At 38.2% G+C, this 25,954-nt stretch overlaps 1 protein-coding gene across 1 annotated transcript in view; it reads right to left on the reverse strand.

The window, feature by feature from the left end:
* The window catches only part of LOC124982758 (antigen WC1.1-like), a 111,067-nt gene that overhangs the window by 82,311 nt on the left and 2,802 nt on the right, over window positions 1-25,954 (reverse strand). Inside the window, 1 exon segment of the mRNA XM_047549694.1 lies at window positions 10,612-10,926. Coding sequence (XP_047405650.1) covers window positions 10,612-10,926 — 315 coding nt within the window.

Raw genomic sequence — 25,954 nt, forward strand, 5'->3', positions numbered from 1 at the left:
ACAGCTGTGGAGGATGGAAGTGGGGACTGAGAGTGTCAGCAGGGTTGCCTCCTCTCAAGACGGTAGGAGGGGATTCTTCCTCACCCTTACTTCTGCTGGCCATGACAGTCCTCGGTGTGCCTTGGCTCAGAGATGCATTGCTTTAGTTGAGCTTCTGGGCTCCCCTGTCCCTCTTCCCTGTGTCTGTCTCTGTCTCTCCCCACTTCTAAGGACACCAGTCAGGTTGGGTTAAGAGGATCAGTGAGAAGCTTTAGAAAATGACTGAAAAATTCAATGCAAACAGCAGGATGAAAATGTCCCACTTTCTTTCTGCTATAGTAACTAGCTCTTCTTCAAAATATGTGATGCTTCAGTGAAGATTTTTGAATTTCCTTCTCTGAGACAGCACACTTAGAGGACAGAGGCACATCCCAGTCTGACCAACTGCTCTTGGAACAGTAAGTTGATAGGAGGAGGCACACTTGCCTTAGTCCACTGAGACTAAGCAGTTACTGACAACAATGATATAAAAGAAAAAGCAAAAAGCATGGGATCTTTTGTTTTCCCCCAAAAGTTGTCTATTTTTGCAGTCATGACAATTACTGGGTATTAGATAAGGCATGGTAAGGCATTTCAAAAATGGGAGAAAAATTTTGACCACATTCACTTCAGATAGAGCATTAATCTCCAGGATATATAAAGAACTGAAAAACTCAACACCAAAAAAATCAGATAACCCAGTCAATAAAAGACTAAGGAACTGAACACACTCACAAAAATGAAAAACCATTAATCAACAAATATGTGAAAAAATGGTCCTCATCTGTAGCAATTAGAGAAATGCAAATAAAAAGTACTCTAAGATACCATCTCACGTCAGTCAGAATGACAATTATCAAGAGTACAAGTGATGATAAATGTTGGCAAGGATGTGGGGAAAAAGGTCCACTCATACATTGCTGGTGGGACTGCAAATTGGTGAGACCATTATGGAAAGCAGTATGCAGATACCTCAGAAAACTTGGAATGGATCTACCATTTGACCCGGCTATCCCACTGCTTGTTTAATACCCAAAGGATTTAAAATCAGTTACTATAGTGATGCAGTCACATTGACATTTATAGCAGCTCAATTTGCAATGGTCAAACTATGGAACCAATCTAGATGCCCTTCAACAGATGAATGAATAATGAAAATGTGGTATAGGCACACAATGGAATATTACTCAGCCTTAAAGAAGAAGGAAAACATGGCATATGGAGATAAATGGATGGAGCTGGAGATTATCATGGTAAGCAAAATAAGGAAATCCCAAAAAACCAAAGACTGAATGTTTTGTCTGATATGCAGATGCTAATTCATAGAAAGGGGAGTCAGGGAAAAATAGAGGTACTTTGGATTAGGCGGAGGTAAGTGATAGGAGAGGAGGGGAAGGGGAGTAGAAAGGATAAAAGAATGAATCAGACATTATTACCTTATGTACATATATGATTACATGACCAATGTGATTCTACATCATGTACAACCAGAATGATAAGTTATACTCCATTTATGTATGATATGTCAAAATGCATTCTACTGTCATGTATAACTAATTTGAACAAATAAAAAAACTGCACAAACACAAAGACTGGTATTCTGAGTGAAATGGGTAGTTTTAATAATGTAATAATTCCTTAGGAATTATCAAGTGGGTTAAATAGATTTGGGGTTCACCACAATCAATCAATATGTTTGCTGGAAATATTATCAATATTTTTATCTGTGTCTTGTGCATTCTATATTTTTACAGCAGATCATAAAGTAACATTTCTCCACATGAGGGCTGTGGCAGAGCCCCACTGACTTGAGCTCCTCCCCAACTTGTGCCTGAGTCATCTGAGGAGAGGGGGTGAATTTTCAGGGTGAAGATGGGGTGACACTGAAAGTTACTCTCTAACTCCTTGTCCTTTTAAAGGAAAGTGGTCTTCTTAATCTGACATGAAAAGTGTCTAGACATTTTTAAGCAGGAGGAAGAGCAGAGGAACAAGAATTTTACCAAGGGCCACTGAGTGCAGAATTGACATACTCAACCAAAGGACCAACACAGCAAAAATTAAAAGTACTAATACCTTAAAGTTTGACATCTACATTTTGCACACTAGGGAGTAGATTCTTCTTTGTGTCATAAATCAGAATAGATAGTGACATTCTTACTTCACTCCAAAAGGAGGAATTACCCAGGCCCACACTAACCAAACAAAATGGTTCTTTTCTGTGGCCTGAGGGATTTGGGAGATTGCAAGTAAAAAGGACTGAGCGTGCCAAGTGTGTGTTCAGCACATGATAGCACATGGACTTGTTTGGTGACTTTTAAGGTAGAGACAGACAGAAGGGCAGTTTGCAGGCAAGGTCTGGATGTTGGTTGATTTCTGTATAAGTAAATAAAGTACTATGTTATTTATCCTAAATCCACTCTCGGTCTCAGTTTCCCTTCTTATAACTTTCTGACTGAATTCTCCAACATCTTAAAGACCTCTTCATAGTGGCCATTTTCATGGCTAAGTATAAAGATCCATAATGGTAAAAGCTATTAGAAGTGTTAAATATGTTAACAGGTGTTAGAAAATCATAATAGTGAAGATGCTCAAGTGCTGTGTCCTTATGTTGTGACCTAGAGACACAATTTGGGTGGAGTAAATGAATCACCTGAGGTTAGAGATATGGTGGCATCCAGACCTGTCCTCTGTGTCCTCATTCATGCCTCTCAGTGACAGCTCCTCAGCCCAGTTGATGACAGAATCTCTCCTCTCCCTTGAGCCCACATGTTCCATTCTCCTTGGTGCCTCACCTCTACTCTTCTTCAAAGAGGTGAACTCCACCTTCCAAAATGGGTCCATTTGCAAAACCACTTCAGTGTAGTCCCTTTAGGATTGGTAGTGGCCTGGACTTAGGAAAATACTCTTTCTATGTTGTGCTGACACCTGGCAGATCCCCAATTTGCCACATTCCAGATTTTACCCTGGGTTCTTTCAGCTTGGGGAAGTGTCTTCTCAACTCCTCTCACTATTAGAACTTTTAGGCTCAAATTTATCCAGCTAAACAATAGGGGTAGAATTACCAGGTTGATTTTCAACAGCTTTCATCAAGATCCCACTTGCATTTCTTCCACTAAGACCTAGATTGCTTCCTTCTTCTTGCCTGTAGCTGGGACTCATCTGCATTCAACCAACTCATAGAGACTTTGACCATAAACCTCATTTCTATATCTACCTGTCTACTCATCCATCATTCCACAATCCTACTCTTCTCTTTAGGCCACAGAAGTGTGTCACCTGAGTAGATGTGAATTTCTGCATCAAGTGTGATATTTGGCTAGCCAGAGGGCCACATAGGTCCCAATATTTTCCTTGAAGACCAAATTTTCCTGGTACTCTTGGGCTTCCCAGTTGCCTGTGAAAACCAAAGGTGGCAGCATGACCTTTCCTTCAACGCACAGCAGGGGACAAGGAGAGTGGTCAACAGAGACCCAGACACAGACAAATAACACTTGATGGGAAAAGGATAAAAATGTGCAGAGTGGTCTTCAGAGAAGACACCATCTAAACTTTCTATCCAGGTCTGATATAGGAGAGAGGTATTTGAAGGTCATATTTAGAGTCTGCTTCTGTGTTTTCTTATTCACAATATTAACATATTTCTAGAATTTGTCATATTCCAGAAATGTTTTTAGGTGTTGGGTATATTTCAAGGAAATAGTGTTCTCATCTTGGTGGAGCTTTACATCTATTGGGAAGGGGGAAAACACATTTGAAGTCATTTGAAAAGTTTGAAAAGTTTCTGAGAGACCTGGATGGAAAAAGAAAGAAAATTTTCATCTGAAGAAACCTAAGGACTCACATGAATCATTCTCACTAAATTAAAAATTGCAGGATGGCAATGACCAAGAATACAAGTAACACTATATGTTGCCGAAGATATGGGGCAAAAGGAATTCTCATACAGTGTTGGTGGGATTGCCAATTGGTGCAAGTCCTCTGAAAAGCAATGTGAAGATTCCTCAAAATTTTGGAATGCAGCTACCTTTTGACCCAGTTATCCCACTCCTCAGCACACATCCACAGGATTTTAAATCAGCATACTACAGAGATACAACCACACCAATGTTTACAGCAGCACAATTCACAACAACAAAGCTATGAAACCAACCTAGACATCCGTCAACAAATAAATAAAGAAATTATATATATATATACACACACACACACACACACACACACAGTGGAATAGTACTCAGTTATAAAGAAGAATGACTTTATGACATTTGTCAATAAGAGACATTTGTCAGTAATTTGGAGACTTTCATGATAACAGAAATAAGCCAATATCCTCTCCCCCAAATAAACAATGGTTTCATGGATATGTGGAAGCTAAACCACAAATAAAGGGAGGGACATGAAGAATAGAATTTAAGTAGATTAGACAAAGGGGAACAAAAGGAAAGGAGGGGGCATAGGAATAGGAATGACAGTCAAATAAATCTAACATATTTTTCGTATGTACACATATGAAAATACCTAAGTGAATCCCACAATCAAGAATGGGGTCCTTATTAGAATAAGATATATTCCATGCTTGTATAATTCCATCAAAATGGATTCTACTGCCATGTATAATTAAGAAGAACCAATAAAAATATATAAAAATTGCAGTCAGATATATCCTTGTCTGATTGTTTGCTACATAGATACATTTCTTCTTTGGTCAAGTTTCAAGTTTCTTAAAAAAGTGTCATCCATTGGACCTATTCTTCCCCCATTCTGACCTTCTCAATATCTAACTCAGAGTCACTCTTGCAACTCATTTTTGTGTGTGTACGTGCAGCAAGGGTGTACAGAATCCACACAAATGTACACAGATTTCCCCACCCTAAACCCACCGTCTTAAGTGCTGCTCAGATAATCCTCATGAGCTCTTTGTCAACCTTTTTTGCTTCCCCCAGGTACTATAAGCTTCCTCAATCTTCTTCAAAAAATTCCATTTCCTCTTGTTTCCATTGTTATCAAATTTACCTTGCAATGCACTTCTCCTGTATCATTGAATCCATGAGATATAAACTATACGATCTTTTTCCCTAATTCATGTCACCTGTAACATTTTTCCTTTTTTCATTTCAATTAAATTTATTTTAACTGGTACTTAAAAAAACATAAAGATTGTACATATTAATGGGGGAAATTGATGCATTGATGCATATATACATTGTGTTATCTTTTTCTCCTCAAAAACTTTTCATTTATTTTTGGCAAAAACTTCTGATATGTTTTCTTCTGACTTTTTAAAATGTAGTTCATTATTGATTTCTATAGTGACCCTACTGTGCAATTTTGCACCAGAACTTCTTGCTCCTATAGAAGTAAAACCTATTTTTCATTGATTAGTCTGTCACGATTGAGTCCTATCTATTATACTCTCCAATCATGGTAACTACAATTCCACTCTCAACTTCTCAAAGGTCAGTTCTTTCAGATTGGACATATGAGTGAGATTATAAGGTGCTTGTCTTTCTTTGTCTGACTTCTTCTACTTAACCTAATAATCTCCAGGTCCATGCATGCTGTAGAAAATGAAAGGATCCCATTTCTTTTTATGAAAAAAGAATGTATAAATACACTTCATTTCATTTATCCATTTATTAGCTAATGGACACTTAGTATTTCCATTTTGTAGCTATTATGAATTGTAATGACATAAACATGGGAGTACAGATGGCTCTTCCTTATACAGATTTCCTTTCCTTTGGATATACGATCAGTCATCCAATTGCTGTATCATATGGTGACTTTTTTTTTTTTTTTTGAGCAGGATATCTGATAATAACTTTGAACCTCTTTTATTTCTAAAGGATAGATTTGCTGGGTTCAGTATTCTTGATTGGCAGGTTTTTCTTCACATCTATGAAAATCTCATGGCACTCAGTTCTGGCCTATATGTTTACCATTGAGAAGTCTGTCATTAGGTGAACTGGGACATCCTTATGTGTTATTTCTTTTTTTTTTTTTTTTTTTTTCTGTTGATGCCTGAAAGTCTTCATCTTTCATCTTTGAGAGCTGTATTATAATATATAGAGATAAAAACCTGAGGCTTCCAGTCACAACCGCCCAACTAACTTTTCACCCTCAAACAGAGACTTAGCTGTCTCCATATTGTGCTGCCTGGCTTCAAGGAGGAATGAGGTGGATCGTCCTGTGGTCACCAGTGCTGCAGTGCTATACCACACCCTGAAGACACAGCCTGCCAAGGCAACAGAGGACTGAGGAGGGACCAAGCCCCTCAATGCTCTGAGCTGCCTACTGCTGAGGTGGACTCAAGATCCAAGACTCCTTGTAACCAGCCACAGGTGATGCAGGCTCTTCTTGAGTCTGTCCCACCAGCACACAGGTCTTGCTCTATTATCTCTGTTCTACATTTGAGGCCTATAATTCCTGCTCAGTGCTGTGCATAATCATGGTGGACCTGGCACTGAGCTGTAAGACAAAGTCCTGTGCCTGCTCTGTTCCCCTGATCGTTAGAGAGTGTTGGTTTCCCCTCTTCTGCTAGAGATTGGACAAGTGGTGGTACAGAAAGTATCTTTGCTGCCCAACTAAACACAATTCCGTGGTCTCAGTCTGAGGTTACTGGCATAGGAATAGAGTTGTTGGGCTCTGCCAAGCACCAGGTTTCCCTGTGGCACACCTCGTCCTGGGTTTCAAGTCTAAGTTCTGGGCTTAATTCACTTTCCCTTGTCCAAGAAGGATGCATCTCTCTTCATGCTGGGCTGCTTGAGGTTGGGGAAAGGGGAACTCTTATCTTCCTTCCTCTTTTTTTTTTTTTTTTATTATTGTATACAAATGGGATACATGTTGTTTCTCTAATTGTACATGGAATCAAGGTATACCATTTGTGTAATCATAAATTAACATAGGGCAATGATGTTTGATTCATTTTTTCCCTTCCCCCCACCCCTCCCACCCCTCTTTTCCCTCTATACAGTCCTTCTTTCCTTCATTCTTACCACACTCCTTATCCCTAACCCTAAACCTAACCCTAACCCTAATGCTAACCCCTCCCACCCCCCATTATATGTCCTCATCCGCTTATCAGCGAGATCATTTGTCCTTTAGTTTTTTGAGATTGGCTTATCTCACTTAGCATGATATTCTCCAATTTCATCCATTTGCCTGCAAATGCCATAATTTTATCATTCTTCATTGCGGAGTAATATTCCATTGTATATATATGCCACAGTTTCTTTATCCATTCATCAACTGAAGGGCATCTAGGTTGGTTCCACAATCTGGCTATGGTGAATTGAGCAGCAATGAACATTGATGTGGCTGTATCTCTGTAGTATGCTGATTTTAAGTCCTTTGGGTATAGGCCAAGGAGTGGGATAGCTGGGTCAAATGGTAGTTCCATTCCAAGCTTTCTGAAGAATCTCCATACTGCTTTCCAGAGTGGCTGCACTAATTTGCAACCCCACCAGCAATGTATGAGTGTTCCTTTTTCCCCACATCCTTGCCAACACCTATTGTTGCTTGTGTTCTTGATAATCACCATTCTAATTGGGTTCCTTCCTCTTTCAATGTGTCTGTTCTTTATCATAGTACAAGCAGGCACTCACCAGGTTCATTGTCTCTTAACAGGTCAGTCTGGTGTGTGAATACTGTTAATGTGGTGTATTTGTGGGGGATAACTGAATAACCACCTTGATCTGAGTTTTAAACTACATAATTTCTTACTATAATAAATATGCATTAATATTTATGGCTTCCAAATTGATCTGCCAGCACAGGTCTAAGTTCATCTTGCTAGCATGAGTTTTTACAGATGTTGCTTTGAAAAAGAAATGTATCTGGAAGAATAAGAAACCTCAAATACCCAATGCGATCCTGAGCAGGAATAGTGAAGCAGGAGGTATCACAATACTAGACCTTAAATTATACTACAGAGCAATAGTAACAAAAATAGCATGGTATTGGCACCAAGATAGACAGGCAGACCAATGGTACAGAATAGAAAACACAGAGACAAACATGCATAAATACAGTTATCTCATACTAGACAAAGGAACCAAAAACATACAATGGAGAAAATATAGCCTCAACAAATGGTGCTGGGAAAACTGGAAATCCATATGTAGTAAAATGAAATTAAACCTCTATCTCTCACCCTGCACAAAACTCAACTCAAAAATGAGTCAAGGACTTAGGAATTAGACCAGAGACTCTGCACCAAATACAAGAAAAAGTTGACCTGAATCGTCATCATGTAGGCTTAGGACCAGACTTCCTTAACAAAACTCCCAAAGCTCAAGAATCAAAGTAAGAATCAATGAATGGGATGGATTCAAACAAAAAGCTTTTTCTCAGCAAAGGATACAATCAATAATGTGTAAAGAGAGTCTACAGAGTAGGAGAAAATCTTTTCCAGATGCACTTCAGATACAGCACTAATCTCCAAAATTTATAAAGAACTTAAAAAACTTTACACCAAAAATACAAAGAACCTAATCAATAAATGGGCCAAGGAACTGGATCAACACTTTACAGAAGAAGAAATATGGGTGATTAATAAATATATGAAAATGTGTTCAACACCTCTAGTACTTAGAGAAATGCAAATTAAAACAACTCTAAGATTTCATCTTACTCCAATTAGAATGACTATTATTAAGAACACAAGCAATAATAGGTGTTGACATGGATGTGGGGAAAAAGGTACACTTGTACATTGCTGGTGGAGTTGCAAATTGGTGCAGTCACTCTGGAAAGCAAGCAGTATGGAGATTCCTCAAAAAACTTGGAATGGAACCACCTTTTGACCCAGTTTATAACTAAAGGACTTAAAATTATCATTTTTCAGTAATGCAGCCAAATCAATGTTTATAGTAGCTCAATTCACAATAGCTAGATAGTGGAACCAACCTAGACTCCCTTCAACAGATGAATGGATAAAGAATCTGTGATATATACACAATGGAATATTACTCAACCATGAGGAAAAATCAAATTATGGCATTTGCAGGTAAATGGATGGAATTGGAGAATATTATGCTAAGTGAAATAAGCCAAGCCCTAAAAACAAACACTGAATGTTTTCTCTGAAAAGTGGATGATGATACATAATGGGGGTAAGGGGATAGGGAGTAAGAGAAGAATGGAAGAACTTTAGATTATGTAGAGGGAAATGAGAGGGAGGAGGGTGCAGGGGTATGAAAGATTGTGGAATGAGACAGAAATCATTTCCCAATGCACATGTATGATTATATGAATGGTATGAATCTACATCGTGTACAACCATAGAAATTAAAAGTTGTAACCCATTTGTATACAATGAACCAAAATGCAGTCTGTAAAAATAAAAAAAAAAGATGTAGTTCACTATGAAGAATTCAGGGTTCTCTAAGTTTATGTCATCAAGAAGTTTATTTTTTTGGAAAGTGTCAAACAAAAAAAATTATGGAGCTGTTTTTCATGTTATATGTCTTTCAAATTAAATCCATACCAAAAAAAAATACACAAATGCCATAAAATTTTCAATATATCCGGCCTATGTCCACAAATAAAATTTGTTATTTCCTTAAAAAAACTGAAATGCCAGGAAAAAATTTTAAGGAATAAAATCTGTAAGGATACAATATAAGTTCGTAACACTAGTAACATATGGGAATTAATGATGAAGGAATTTTATTATTAATTTTTTTCTGTGTTTTATTTACCTTCAGTAAACCTGGTTTCCTTTTAGATAAAAACATAACAAAAGTTTTTAATTTAAAAAGGGATACTTGATGACATCTATCTTTTCTAATTCATGTGTAAATTTTCAGAATGAGTTTATAAATAACAATGCTAATAGACTTGATAAAAATTTAAATACCTGTACCATAAAATACAAGTTCAAATGATGAGGAAAAAAAAAGAAATGTAGAGAGAGAATCTACTGTATTAATGATGGAAGGAAAACCTGTGATTCAGAGCATTTCACTCACAGTTCTCTGGCCATTCCTGCCAAAGAACTAAGAATTCTGATGTCTGAACCTGGAAAGGAGATTTGCAACTTTGTAGAAATTCTCAGATTCCCCTGTGATATGTTTAATTCCACCCCCTGTGCACATACAGCTACTAAACCAGTGCAAAAGTATGTGGCTATGCACATAAAAACACTAAATTCAACCGAAAAAGGCAAGCGTCATTCTTGTCTGTTTTTGAAAAGGGTTGCAAAAGGAGTGAAGTAATTCAAATTTCCTATAAATACTATAAATTCTTGTCTGTCTTTTGAAAATGGTTGCAAAAGGTGTGAAGTAATTCAAATTTCCTATAAATACTAAATTATAGAAACAAAATTATAAGGATCAATTTTATGTGGAATGATCTTACAAAAAAACCTGTCTTGTCCAATGAGACTACTGAGAAAGAAAAGGACAGTGTTTGAGACATACAAGAAGGAAATAAATTAATCCCATCATCTGCAGTTACTTTGAGCACTCAGATTCTATGAAAGGACCTTTCAACTTTCTCTGGCTCATTCATCTCCTGTTACCCCAGGGATCAGGCATTCAGTTCTTTCAAACTTTTCATTCTTCAACCCAGGGGATAATGCAGTATCCATACCTGAGCAGATGACACCTGCGTCCCAGTAGTGATTACAGTTATGCTGTCCCCAGCCCAGAGAACGGCACTTCCACACTTGGTCTTCCTTTCCTGTGCATTTCAGCTCGTCCAACCAAATGGGTCCTGATCCCATCCCAAACTGTGCACAGCAAACGGCATTAAGGGCCACTCCACAGCCCAGCTGTCTGCACACCACATGGACCTCCCTCAGGTCCCACCTGTGATGACAGACAGTTCCCCAGGAATGCTGGTGAAGGATCTCCACTCTGCCTGCACAGCGACTGTCCCCGTCCACCAGGCGGAGCTGTGGGGTCTCTGAGGAGAAAGAATCATGTCAGTGGTTTTATTTACAGAGTGAGTTTTCTTATCCCATGGTGCTCCCTCCCCCCAGTTGAGCATGCAATTTCAGAGTGCAGAACTTTCTGGGTAAGATGTGGAGTCACTAAACTAGGGCAGTAACTCAGTCTCTATTCCTACCAAAACAAGTGGAAAAATAATTGCATTTAAAAAAACCATAAAATGGAATTAAACTCAACATAATCTAGTTAGTGATGTGAGGTAGGAATTACTAGTAGTTCCTACCAGAGTTGATCCTGTTTTTGTTAGAGTTCTGCAAGGGAGGTGACAAGACAATTCTAGAAAGGTCAGGTTTTCTACCTTGAGTACTTAAAAGCGTCTTTTTCTGAATGATTTCTAAAAGTCTAAATGTAATGGGCCAACATCTGTGTTGATTTTGTATAAAGCACACACACTTGAGTGCCAATGGCCTATTAGATGATAGCCATGAATCCAGAGGAAATCATAACCATAATTTTTGGTCATTAAGACTGAAAAATGAATGAACCATGGTTTGCCTCGAAACATTTCACTAATGACTCTAGGCTTCAGAATTCAGATCGGATATGTCATGTCAAAACTTGACCCACTTTAGGGAGATTGAGTAACCTCCCCAAAAAGGTGATGCTCAACTCTACTAGGAATCATAGAATGTTACTCCCCTGCCCCAAATAAATTGAATCTGTGCTTAGACTTCCTTTAAGGAGTTTTAATTATTCAAAAATAGGAGTTTTTGGAGAAGAGTAAATAGCAAAAAGAAAGTATCTTTGTTATGACCCTATGAGTGAAAAGAGAAGGGGAAAAAGGGAAACTATATTCTGAGAAGAGAAAGAAAGGAACTTTGGGAACTAATTAAGAAGTTGTGAGGAATCTAAATGACAGGGAGAAGCAGAAAGGCAGCCCAGAGAAAAGTATATGCAGTTTAAAACTTGAACTCCAGCTGTCTCGGTAAGGGAGGCAACCTGCAAACATAAGGGAGGCTGGAGAGCTCAGACTACCCATGTGGTGTCAGCAGACAGCAGTCTTACCTGTGGGAGAAACACATGGTTCTTACAAGCTATAGATCAAGTTCAGGGAATTGTTCTGAGGGGGACTCCTCCTGCACAAGGGAGCTTTAGGGAACAAATTCATCACAGTGTTCAGCAAGCTCTGAGCTCTCTTAAGAAGTCACCATTGTTAGGGATTAAACTGCTCTGGGGTTTAGATAATACAGAGTAATCACAATTTGAGGTTCCTCGGTCACCCACCAGAGTGACTGGGTGGATGAAATTAGTCTCAGACAGGGAGAGTGTCTGTCACTAACAAGCTGAGAGGCTTGAGTGGCAGGGAATGATCTGGAGGTCTCATTGCTAAGTGGTCCCAGCCTTTGTGAAGAAGAGCAATTCCAGTCGCATGTGATTGCACATAGGGACCAGGTCTGAGAGTTCAGAGAGAAGGTCTGGCAATTCACAGAATTCCCATGTTACCTCTCCTTTGTGGAACTCAGTGGTTTGATTGCTTACACCATTTTCCACAGACATTTCAGGGATTCACCATGACTGGGACATTTGGATTGCCTCCATGAACAACTAGAGGCCTTTGGAGCAAGTGTATGTCTACCAGTAGTTTGGTCCACAAACGCTGAAGGAAGAGTTGGTGAGATCTTGACTTTTGTTGTGCCTCCATGTTTACAAAGGAACTCCTCCAGTGTGATTGTGGCCTGTCTTGTTAACATTCCCTTAATCTCCTTGGCAGGAAATAAGTGGGGGAATGGTGCAGTCAACGTATTGCTCCCAATCCCAGCCCAGTTTGTGGAAAGAGAGAGGAACTACAATTGGTTTCCTTTGCTGCCTACTAACCTTCATATATCTGGTGATTCAAATGTTAGATGACCTGGAAAGAGTGATTTCCAAAGAAAACACTGCAGCTGGGAGTAATTTTCATGACATTTAAAAAATTTTATATCTTATATTTTTTATTCAATTACTTTAAAATTTTTAAATGGATATTTTTCTTTTCTTTTCTTTTTTCTTTCTCATCTCTCCCCTCCCCACCCTTTCTTTTTTATGGTGTTGGAGATTGAACCCAGGGCCTCAACAACGCCAGGGGAGCACTCCACCACTGAGTCACTCAACACCCCCCATTTTTTTGTTTGTTTGTTTCTTCCTCCCTTTGCATTTTCCACCTGCAATCTTCTGTTTGAATTAATTTTTCTTTCATTTATTTTTGACATTTTAGTTCATTCTATATTTTCTCTTCCCCTTATCTATTGTTACTGTTATTTTAGTTGTTGTTGAGTGTAATTGATTTCTACAGCTGGTTTATTTTTATGTTGCTACTGCTGCTGGTGATCAAGCCAAGAACCTCCAACGTGTTGTGTGTGTGCTTTGACAATTGGTTATACATTCAGCAAGTTGAGAAAAGTTGCACCTTACTGTAACCATGACCTGGCCCTGATCAAGCCTCCGTGGATATTTCAACTCAATAAAAAGGGAAAAGTCCACAGGTGATACCCCAAGTAGGCATAATTCCTGCTCCTGGACATTCTCCAGTTTAGGAACACCAGAGAAAAATTATTTAATTGTGCAAAAAATATCTTGGACTTCAGCACAGGTTGCTGCCATAACTCCTCAGACCAAACATTGAAGTAAATATTAGAAGAGTAAGCAAAGAGCAGTTGCCCTATAGACTATATCTGCCACAACTTGCCTCAACTACCAGAAGAATCCCATTCATGTAAAACCTACAGAAAAAGAATGCCCCTTATGTTCTGATGCATGGAGTATCAAAACCCACAATTACCAGCCAAGGAAGTCACAGAGAAATGACCGACAAAGTCCTAGGAATTACTGTCAACACTAAAGAGGACACCTACATCCCAGGGCATATCATGAAGAGAAGAGTAAATACTAAGAAGACCCTCATATTTTTGGCATTTTAATGAACTATAATATAATGAAAATGGAAATCAACAGCAAAAGAAACTACATAAAAAACTACATATTGAACAATACACTTTTGAATGAACAATAGGACATCAAAAATATCAGAGCCTGAATTTAAAAAGTTCCTAGAATCAAAACTGGAAACACAAAATATCAGAACTTGAGGGATATAGTGAAAGCAGTATGAAAAGATAGTTTTTAACTCTAAATGAGTATATTAAAAATAGATCTTAAATAAATAACCTAATATTCCACATCAAGGTCCTAGAAAAACAAGACCAAATGAAATCTAAATTGGATACAAGGAAAGAAATAATAAAGATCAGAACAGAAATACATGAGTAAAACAAAACAGGAACAATACAAAGAATCAATGAAACAGTTTGTTCTTTAAAAAGATAAATAAAATTGGCATAGCCTTAGAAAAATTAGCCAAAAGAAAGAGTGGGAAAACTCAAGCATATATAATTAGAGATGGAAAAGGTGATATTGAAACAGACAGCAGACAGCACTGACATTCAGATGATCCCTAGAAAATATTTTGAAAAGCAATGTTCCAAATAATTGAGAAATGTACAAGTAAGCAAATTCCTAAACACATACATCCTACCAAAATTGAGTCATTATGATACAGAAAATCTAAATAGATCAATAAAGAGCAATGAGATTAAAGGAAAATTTACTTCCCATCAATTCCTTAAGAACAGATTTAAAAATTGGGAGGACTGCTACTCAGTAAGGTTGATAAGTATGGGTACTCACCAACTAAACAGCACAAGAAACCCTAGAGACACAGAGTCTAAAACTTCGAACATAATATAAGAAATAATATGTCAGAGAAGCACCAACTTGACTGGTAGTGGCTGCAGCCATGACTGCGGAGGGGAGTCTGAAACACAGGCAGAGAGAGAGGAAACCATGGTGGTTTAAAAAAAAATTTAAAAATTGTCCTGGGGAAACCTGTGGAATAAAGAAGGAGGCTAATCTTAATGGACCCAGAGTCAGTGGGGGAAGTGGTTGAGTGAAAACCAAGCGAAATCACCCCAACCATGGGCAGGTAGTTTGGTGGGAACTGAAGTCACTGGCACATGGGAACCTTTTGTAAGTACTCTGAAGCAGTGAGCAGGGATAAAAGATCAGAACTCAAAAAGGAAGATTGCCAGAGAACCCAGAGGTTGCTATTATGATACCCAGAGTGTTCCTGAAACAGAGTGACTGAAATAGGTGGGAAGAAAATTGTGCCTGGAACATACAGGCTCCAGAAATCAAGGAGAGAAAGCTCTCTTTATTGCTGGTGCCCCATAAGAGCTATAGGGAGCATGCTAATAACAGCCACACAGCAGCATCTGGACAGAAGGGCTGTTACTCAGTAACTCATATTCACAGTGGTGAATGTGAAACCTATGGAAGTTTAGTCCTTATACCCTAGAAATGACATATTTTTGAGGTCCCTGAGAACGAGACATCCAGTAGAGACCAGCATCTCCCCATCAACAGAGCGTATGGATCAAATCTCAAATACCCACTGGCAGAGTTCCAAAGTTCAGCCAAGACTAAACTCCAACTACAGGAACTTCCAGTTTAGAACCGTACCACACCCTTTACAGGAATACAGTTTATCAGCACTCCCAAGTCCATCCCACCCTACAATGGAAGATAGGAAGCTGAGATCTACTACTCCCACTCTTGGCTCCTAGCCACATGACTGGCAGCTAGGTGAGGAACACAAGGACATTAGACTTATCAGCCTCCAGCCCTTGACCCAATGGGTGCAGAGCTCTAAAATAAATAGTTCTGATGAAAATCCATCCCTGCAAATTGTTATGAAAATCTCAGTGAAAATAAGCCTTTTTTTTATTGTAAACAAATGGGATACATGTTGTTTCTCTGTTTGTACATGGCATAAAGGCATACCATTTGTGTAATCATAAATTTACATAAGGTAATGTTGTTTGATTCATTCTGTTATTTTTTCCCTTCCTCCCCACCCCTCCCACCCCTCTTTTCCCTCTATACAGTCCTTCCTTCCTCCATTCTTGCCCCCCTCCCTAACCATAACTCTAACCCTAACACTAACCCCTCCCACCCCCCATTATGTGTCATCATCCACTTATTAGCAATATCATTCGTCCTTTGGTTTTTAGAGATTGGCTTATCTCACTTAGCATGATGTTCTCCAATTTCATCCATTTGCCTGCAAATGACATAATTTTATCATTCTTTATGGCTGAGTAATATTCCATTGTATGCATATACCACAGTTTCTTTATCCATTCATCAATTGAAGGGCATCTAGATTGGTTCCACAATCTGGCTATTGTGAATTGAGCAGCTATGAACATTGATGTGGCTGTATCTCTGTAATATGCTGATTTTAAGTCCCTTGGGTATAGACCAAGGAGAGGGATAGCTGGGTCAAATGGTGGTTCCATTCCAAGATTTCTAAGGAATCTCCACACTGCTTTCCAGAGTGGCTGCACTAATTTGCAGCCCCACCAGCAACGTATGAGTGTACCTTTCTCCCCACATCCTCGCCAACACCTGATGTTCTTGTATTCTTGATTATCACCATTCTAATTGGGGTGAGATGGAATCTTAGGGTGGTTTTGATTTGCATTTCTCTTATTACTAGAGATGTTGAACATTTTTCCATATGTTTGTTGATTGCTTGTAGATCTTCTTCCATGAAGTGTCTATTCATTTCCTTTGCCCATTTGACAACTGGATTATTGCATTCTTGGTGTAGAGCTTTTTGAGTCCTTTATAGATTCTGGAGATTAGTGCTCTATCTGATGTATGATTGGCAAAGATTTTCTCCCACTCTTAGGCTCTTTCTTCGCACTGCTCATAGTTTCCTTTGCTGAGAGAAAGCTTTTTAGTTTGAATCTATCCCAGTTATTGATTCTTGCTTTTATTTCTTGTGCTATGGGAGTCCTGTTGAGGAACTCTGGTCCTAAGCCAACATGTTGAAGCTCTAACCTAATTTTCTTCTATAAGATGCAAGGTCTCTGGTCTGATTCCGAGGTCCTTAATCCATTTTGAGTTTAGTTTCATGCATGGTGAGAGATATGGGTTTAGTTTCATTCTGTTGCATATGGATTCCCAATTCTCCCAGCACCATTTGTTGAAGAGACTATCTTTTCTCCATTGCATATTTTTGGCCCCTTTGTCTAGTATGAGAAAATTGTATTTATTTGGGTTTGTGTCCATGTCCTCTATTCTGTACCATTGATCCACCTTTCTATTTTGGTACCAATACCATGCCGTTTTTGTTACTATTGCTTTGTAGTAGAGTTGAAGATCGGGTATTGCGATACCCACTGCTTCACTCTTTCTACTAAGGATTGCTTTAGCTATTCTGGGTTTTTTATTCTTCCAGATGAATTTCATAATTGCTTGCTCTATTTCTGTAAGGTACATCATTGGGATTTTAATTGGAATTGCATTGAATCTGTATAGCACTTTTGGTAGTATGGCCATTTTGACAATATTAATTCTTCCTATCCAAGAACATGGGAGATCTTTCCATCTTCTAATGCTTTCTTTAATTTCTTTCTTTAGTGTTCTGTAGTTCTCATTGTAGAGGTCTTTCACCTCTTTTGAGAGATTGATTCCCAAGTATTTTATTTTTTTCAATGCTATTGTGAATGGGGTAGTTTTCCTAGTTGCTCTTTCTGAAGATTCATCACTTATATATAAAAATGCCTTAGATTTATGTGCATTGATTTTATATCCTGCTACTTTACTGAATTCACTTATGAGATCTAAAAGTTTTCTGGTGGAATTTCCTGGTTCCTTTAAGTATATAATCATATCATCAGCAGGGATAGTTTGAGTTCTTCTTTTCCTATTCGTATCCCTTTAATTTCTTTGGTCTGTCTAATTGCTCTGGCTAGAGTTTCAAGGACGATATTGAAAAGAAGTGGTGAAAGAGGGCATCCCTGCCTTGTTCCAGTTTTTAGGGGGAATGCTTTCAGTTTGTCACCATTTAGAATGATATTAGCCATGGGCTTAGCATAGATGGCCTTTACAATATTAAGAAATGTTCCCACTATCCCTATTTTTTCTAGTGTTTTGAGCATGAAGGGGTGCTGTATTTTATCAAATGCTTCTTCTGCATCTATCGAAATAATCATGTGATTCTTGACTTTAAGTCTATTGATATGGTGAATTGCATTTATTGATTTCCTGATGTTGAACCAACCTTGCATCCCTGGGATGAAACCCACTTGATCATGGTGCACTATATTTTTCATACATTTTTGTAGGCGATTTGCTAAAATTTTGTTGAGAATTTTTGTGTCGATGATCAGTGAGGATATTGGTCTGAAATTTTCTTTCCTCGATGTGTCTCTGTCTGGTTTAGATATCAGGGTGATATTGGCTTCATAGAATGAGTTTGGGAGAGTTCCCTCCTCTTCTATTTCATGGAATACTTTGAGAAGTATTGGAATGAGCTCTTCTTTAAAGGTTTTGTAGAACTCGACTGAGAACCCATCTGGTCCTGGACTTTTCTTTGTTGGTAGGCTTTTGATGACTTCTTCTATTACTTGAAATTGGTCTATTTAAATTGTATATGTCCTCCTCGTTCAGGTTAGGCAATTCATATGTCTCTAGAAACCTGTTGATGTCTTCGAAACTTTCTATTTTTTTGGAGTATAGATTTTCAAAATAGCTTCTAATTATGTTTTGTATTTCAGTCGAGTCTGTTGTGATATTTCCTTGTTCATTCTGAATTTTAGTGATTTGGGTTTTCTCTCGTCTTCTCTTTGTTAGTGTGGCTAAAGGTTTATCAATTTTGTTTATTTTTCGAAGAACCAACTATTTATTTTGTCAATTTTTTGTATTGTTTCTTTTGTTTCAATTTCGTTGATTTCAGCTCTGAGTTTAACTATTTCCTGTCTTCTACTACTTTTGGTGTTGGTCTGTTCTTCTTTTTCTAGGGCTTTGAGCTGTAGTGTCAGGTCGTTTATTTGTTGAGTTTTACTTCTTTTAGTGAATGCGCTCCATGAAATAAATTTTCCTCTAAGTACTGCTTTCATAGTGTCCCAGAGATTTTGATATGATGTTTCTTTGTTCTCATTTACCTCTAAGAATTTTTTAGTTTCCTTCCTAATATCTTCTGTTATCCATTCATCATATATAGCATATTGTTTAATCTCCAGGTGTTGGAATAGTTTCTGTTTTTACTCTTTCATTTATTTCTAACTTCAATCCATTATGATCTGATAGAATACAAGGTAGTGTCTCTATCTTCTTGTATTTGCTAACAGTAGCTTTGTGGCATAATATATGGTCTATTTTAGAGAAGGATCCATGTGCTGCTGAGAAGAAAGTGTATTCGCTCTTGGTTGGATGGTATATTCTATAAATGTCTGTTAAGTCTAAATTATTGATTGTGTTATTGAGATCTATGGTTTCTTTGTTCAATTTTTGTTTGGAAGATCTGTCCAGTGGGGAGAGAGGCATGTTAAAATCACCTAGTATTATTGTGTTATGGTCTATTTGGTTTCTAAAATTGAGAAGGATTTGTTTGACATACATGGATGAGCCACTGTTTGGGGCATAGATGTTTATGATTGTTATATCTTGCTGATTTATGCTTCCCTTAAGCAGTATGAAATGTCCTTCTTTATCCCTTCTGACTAACTTTGGCTTGAAGTCCACATTATCTGAAATGAGGATGGATACTCCAGCTTTTTTGCTGAGTCCATGTGCACAGTATGTTTTTCCCATCCTTTCACCTTTAGTCTATGGGTATCTCTTTCTATGAGGTGAGTCTCTTGCAGGCAACATATTGTTGCATCTTTCTTTTTAATGCAATCTGCCAGTCTATGTCTTTTGATTGATGAATCCAGGCCATTAACATTCAGGGTTATTATTGAGATATGATTTGTATTCCCAGTCATTTTGTTCATTTTTTTAATTTTATTTATTTATTTATTTTTGACACAACTTGGTTCCTCCTTTACTTGACAGTTCCTTTAGGATAATTCCTCCCTTTGCTGATTTGCTTCTTTGTTTTTTATCTCTTCCTCATGGAATATTTTGCTGAGAATGTTCTGTAATGCTGGCTTTCTTTTTGTAAATTCTTTTAGCTTTTGTTTATCATGGAATGATTTTATTTCATCATCGAATTTGAAGGTAAGTTTTGCTGGGTATAAGATTCTTGGTTGGCATCCATTTTCTTTCAGAGCTTGAAAAATGTTGTTCCAGGCCCTTCTAGCTTTTAGAGTCTGGATTGAAAAATCTGCTGATATCCGTATTGGTTTCTCCCTGAATGTAATTTGTTTCTTTTCTCTCACAGCCTTTAAAATTTTGTCTTTATTTTGTATGTTGGGTATTTTCATTATAATGTGCCTTGGTGTGGGTCTGTTGTAATTTTGTGTATTTGGATCCTGTAAGCCTCTTGAACTTGATTTTCCATTTCATTCTTCAGATTAGGGAAATTTTCTGGTATTATTTCATTGAATAGATTTTTCATTCCTTTGGTTTGTTTCTCTAAGCCATCCTCAATCCCAATAAATCTCTAATTTGACCTTTTCATGATATCCCATAGTTCTTGGAGATTCTGTTCATGATTTCTTACCATCTTCTCTGTTTGTTCAAGTTTGTTTTCAAGGTTAAATATTTTGTCTTCAATATCTGAGGTTCTGTCTTCCAGGTGTTCTATCCTATTGGTTATGCTTTCTATGGAGTTCTTAATTTGGTTTATTGTTTCCTTCATTTCAAGGATTTCTGTTTGGTTTTTTTTCAATATCTCTAACTCTTTATTGAAATGATCTTTTGCTTCCTGTATTTACTCTTTTAACTGTCGATTGGTGTGATCATTCAAAGCCTGCATTTGCCCTTTCATCGCATTGTTTGCTTCCCTGATCATTTTAATTATGTACATTCTGAACTCCCTTTCTGTCATTTCTTCTGCCATGCTGTTGTTGAATTTTATTGATGTAACATCTAGATTTTTGGGGGACATTTTCTTCCCTTGTTTTCTCATATTGTTCAGGAATCAGTGGGTCATTAAAATATTGCAGATTTTCTCTATTGACTTATAATGTCCCTGAAGATTGCTAGTATATCCCCTCTTATCCTTCAGTAGCCTGAAGTCTTAGAGGAAGTTGATTATGCGGTGCTCCACAAGGAAGCTGCCTCTCTAGGGTTGGTGACCCTCAGGTGGGGTATATTCCCTGATAGTGGGCAGAGGTACCTCCACTTGTTGACCAATGGTCATCCAAAGGGGAACTAGGCTGCGGGCTGAGGCAAGGCCTGTTTGTGCCTGTGTCTCTGGTTTTACTGTCCTTGTGGGAAAACACCACCTGGCGGGGAAGACTCACCCGATGGGGAGGACTTGCTGGTCAGTTCCCCTCCTAGAGGTTCCCCTCAATCTACAACTACCGCCTGGGCTGGGCTGTCTTCCTCTGCAACGTTCCCAGGGGCCCAGACCTAGCTCCTGGGCCTGGGAGCCTCACCCTTCGCAGACAAATCTCCTTAGGCTGCTTCTCCTCAGAGAATCTGCCTGAGTCCTGGAAACTTCACTCAGCCCCCAGGCGTGTCTCTCTGCGGCTCTTCCACCAAGAAGCTGCCTCGGTCCTGGGACCCTGCTCTGCACCTATTCACCTGGGTATTTGGCCCCTCCTGTGAGCCGCCACCCGGAGCCCCGTATAATAACTCCGAGACCCAGAGACCCGCCACACACCTCTTCCTCCGGACAGCTGTCCGGTGTTTCGACGCAGTCACTAGGAGTCCAAGCAACTCACTTCACGTCTCCTCCTCCCTCCAACTGCCCGTAGCCCTAGGCAGTCACTCCGAGTCCAAGTGACCCACCCTGTTCCTCCTCCTCCTCGGGGTATCCCCCGGGTGTTCAGGAGCGGTGGCTTAGAGACCAAGCGACCCACTGTGCTCCTCCTCCAGGCAGGCCACCGGTGTTCAGGAGGGGTCGCTTTGAGTCCAAACAACTCACCACTCGCCTCCTCCTCTGGCAACTGCCTGTAGCTCTGATGTAGTCACTCCTAGACCAAGCGACCCGCCGGGCTTCTCCTCTTCCTCCGGGCAACCCTCGGTCTAGTGTTCAGAAGGGATCGCTCTGAGTCCAAACACCTTGCCACGCAGCTCCTCCTCAGGTAGCCGCCCGGAGCCCCAGTGGTTGCTCCAAGTCCAAGCGCTGTGCTGAGCAGCCACCTCTACGATGTTCCCAGTGGTCTGTGTTTACTGCTGTAGTAGGGGGAGGGGCGTCTCGCCGGGCAACTGTACTTCACAAAGTTCCCTGCATTCCAGGGCTACCACCCCATCTCGGACGCCTCCCCAACAGGAGAGACTCACCCGGCGGCTTTGAGTTGGTCCCAAGTCTCTCACTGTCTCCTCTTTTGAATCCTGCATCCTGGAGCAACATGAAATGCAGCCGCCCTCTAGTCCGCCATCTTGAAACCTCCAAAAATAAGCCTTTTATTTCTCTTTTAAAATTATTTAAAATCATTTTTCTGTTACTCTCACTTTTTAAAAATTTTCACTTTTAAAAAATTTTGCAAATATAATTTTATTATTTTTTACTTTTTTCCATTCTGTGAAATGTGTATTTGTGTGTGTGTGTATGTGTGTGTTTGTGAGTCCTAACTGTGTAAATTGGTTCAAAAATATATAAATATTTATATAACTTTACATTCATTTTAATTGTTTTCTTCTTAACCTATTTATGATCTACTCTTGATTTGACTTAGGTGGAGTATAATTATACAAATGAATGGGTTTGAGTTGTTTTGATCTGATATTTGTTTTTGTCCCTCTGCTTGCTACTTCTTAATTCTCTTCACTCACTAATAGCCAAATATTACTATTCCCTCTCTCTCTCTCTCTTTTTTTTTATTATTTAACTTTTTATTCTTCCTTTTTTACTGGTGACATCTGCTACCTATCACTGTTTACCTTTTTAAAATGTTTCAAACTTTCCTTTGCTTTACTACCCTATTTTCTCCTCACTTATGAAACTATAATCCCACTATGTAGTATAACTATGTAGTTTATGTAATTCCTACTCCATTCATGTTATTACTGTCATTAAACAGTGAATGACATTGTTGACACCTGCCGCTTACTGCCTAATCTTATGTCACAGTTTTCTATTGTTGCTACCAATGTTAAATGCTGAACCTGCCATTCTTACATAGGTGACCATTAGTGTTAACAGATGTCAGAGTAGTCACCAGCCATTTATTTTAAGGCTGTACATTTGTTGCTATCTTTAGCACTATTCCTTGCTCTCCCTTTTCTCTAAGAGGAGCTGGAAAGTAAACGGGAAACTTCAGGTTCACAGAATAGACTATAGGGCTGAGCAATAATCAAAACTCATCAAATTAACAGCAAATCTTATCCCCAACACACTATAGTTCAATCTAAGCTTCAACAATACTTCAACAAATAGAATTGGGGAGACAAAAATTCCAAAACAATTACAGTTCCCAAGAGGGAACAATGAGTGTCACCTCAGGTCCCAGACCTCTACTCATATATAAAAAATGGAGAGAAGACCCAAAACAAAAAAAGGTAACGGTAACTATACATGAAAAGACATGCCTATAAAAGAATAAGAATAATACATCTTAACTTATGCACAAGGCTAAAACCACTGAAAACATGAGGAAACAGGCAAATAAATCTCTCCTCAAAATTCACAGTGTCCCCCCAAACGATGTCACAGACATAGAAGTAGATGAAATTCCAGAAAATACTGTAAAAATCTGATTATTAAAATGTTCAGTGAACTAAAAGAAGATCTAAGGTATGAATTAAGAGCATAAATACAGGAGATGAAAGACCATTTTAATAAAGAAAAAAGATATTGAAAATAAAACAATCAGAACTCTTGGAAATGAAAGAACAATGAATCAAATAAAAATACTTTAAAATATCACCAACAGATTAGATTTCACAGAAAATGGAACTTCAGATTTGGAAGATAGCACTTCAGGCTTTGAAGATGGAGTATATGAACTTAAATATTCGGTGTGCAGAAAATAAAAAAGACTATCATCTGAATAAACAAGAAATGTGGGAGAGAATTAAGAGAACAAACCTGAAAGTCACTGAGATAGAGGAGGTACAGGCTAGAGGCATTCTGAATATTTTCAATGAGGGAATCGCAAAAAAATTTCCCATAACAGATGTGAAGTAGACATCCACATATAGAAGACATATAGGACCCAAATAGACAAGCTCAAAACAGACCCTCTCCAAGATACATCATAATCAAAATGTCTAGATATAGAAATGAGGGAAAGAATATTAAATGCTGCAAGAGAAAAGTCAGATCACATTTAGAGGCAAACCAGCTAGACTCACTTCTAAATTCTCAATTGAAACCCTAAAATAGAGGAGGGGCAGGAATGAGATATTTCAAACTCTAAAAGAAAACAATTGCCAGCCATGATTGCTATTTTTAGCAAAGATCAATTTCAAAATCAATTGGGAAATAAAAACTTTCCATGACAAGAATAAACTAGAATTCATGACCAATAAGGCAGCACTAAAAAGAATTCCCAAAGGGAAACTGCATACAGAGGAACCCCAAAACAAACCCAAAAGCTCCCCAAAGATTCTCAACAAAAGCAACCAACTAAATGAAAATCAAGACAGATTTAAATATGGTTAAACAAGTCAAAATGGCAGGAAACCACAAACACATATTCATAATAACACTGAATGTAAATGGGTTCTATTCCCCCAATTAAAATAAAGAAATTAGATGAATGGATTAAAAAACATGGTCCACATATATGCTGTTTACAAGACTCATCATAGGTAAAGACACCCACAAGTTGAGGTAAAATGATGGAAAATATTTCTTATAAATGGAGTTCAAAATCAAGCAGCAATAATTATTGCACTGGGATAAGAGGGATTCTTTTTTTTTAACATTTCTTTTTTTGTTGTTGTTGTAAACAAATGGGATACATTTTGATTCTCTGTACATGGAGTAAAGGCATACCATTTGTGTAATCATAGATTTACACAGGACAATGTTGTTTAATTCATTCTGCCATTTTTTCACCTTCCCCCCCACCCCACCCATCCCTCTTTTCCCACCATACAGTCCTTCCTTCCTCCATTCTTGCCCCCCTCCCTAATCCTAACCCTAAATCTAATCCTAACCCTAACGCTAACCCCTCCCGCCCCCCATTATATGTCATCATCCGCTTATCAGCAAGATCATTCGTCCTTTGGTTTTTTGAGATTGGCTTAATCTCACTTAGCATGATATTCTCCAATTTCATCCAGTTGCCTGCAAATGACATAATTTTATCATTCTTTATGGCGGAGTAATATTCCATTGTATATGTATGCCACAGTTTCTTTATCCATTCATCAATTCAGATATATGAAAAAATGTTCAACATTTCTAGTAATAAGAGAAATGCAAACCAAAACTACCCTAAGATTCCATCTCACCCCAATTAGAATGGCTATTATCAAGAACACAAGCAACAGTAGGTGTTGGCGAGGATGTGGGGAAAAAGGTACACTCATACATTGCTGGTGAGGTTGCAAATTAGTGCAACCACTCTGGAAAGCAGTATGGAGATTCCTCAGAAAGCTTGGAATGATAAGAGGGATTCTAAAAGAATGTGGTAAGGAGGGAAATGGAAAGGGGAAGCTGGCCGCATCAGATTTTAAAAGTATTAAAAAGAATTAAGTTTTTATGAAAGTGGATTGCAGGCAGAATATAAATATAGACTAAAAATACATATACATTTAGGAAGTTAGTATTTAAAACTTAACACCTTAAGTCACTAGGACATATATATTTCTATATAGTTGATATTTAAGAATTGGTTTTAAAAACAATAGTATGTGATCACTACTTTTTATAGTGCTCTAAAATAAATTTTTCAGTGGTTAAACAAATACACATAATCATTCATAATGCATAGAGATAAAACATATATATATATATATATAATATCCAATTATTATAAAGAAAATGCATTTGTGTACTTTCCTAATAACCTAAGAAATTCAGCATGTCATCTAACATCACTCCACATTTTCATATTGACTAAAGTCCTTCGTTTCTGTGATATAACAGAAATCTT

The sequence above is a fragment of the Sciurus carolinensis genome, chromosome 4, assembly GCF_902686445.1.
Source record: "Sciurus carolinensis chromosome 4, mSciCar1.2, whole genome shotgun sequence".
In the NCBI taxonomy this organism is placed as follows: domain Eukaryota; kingdom Metazoa; phylum Chordata; class Mammalia; order Rodentia; family Sciuridae; genus Sciurus; species Sciurus carolinensis.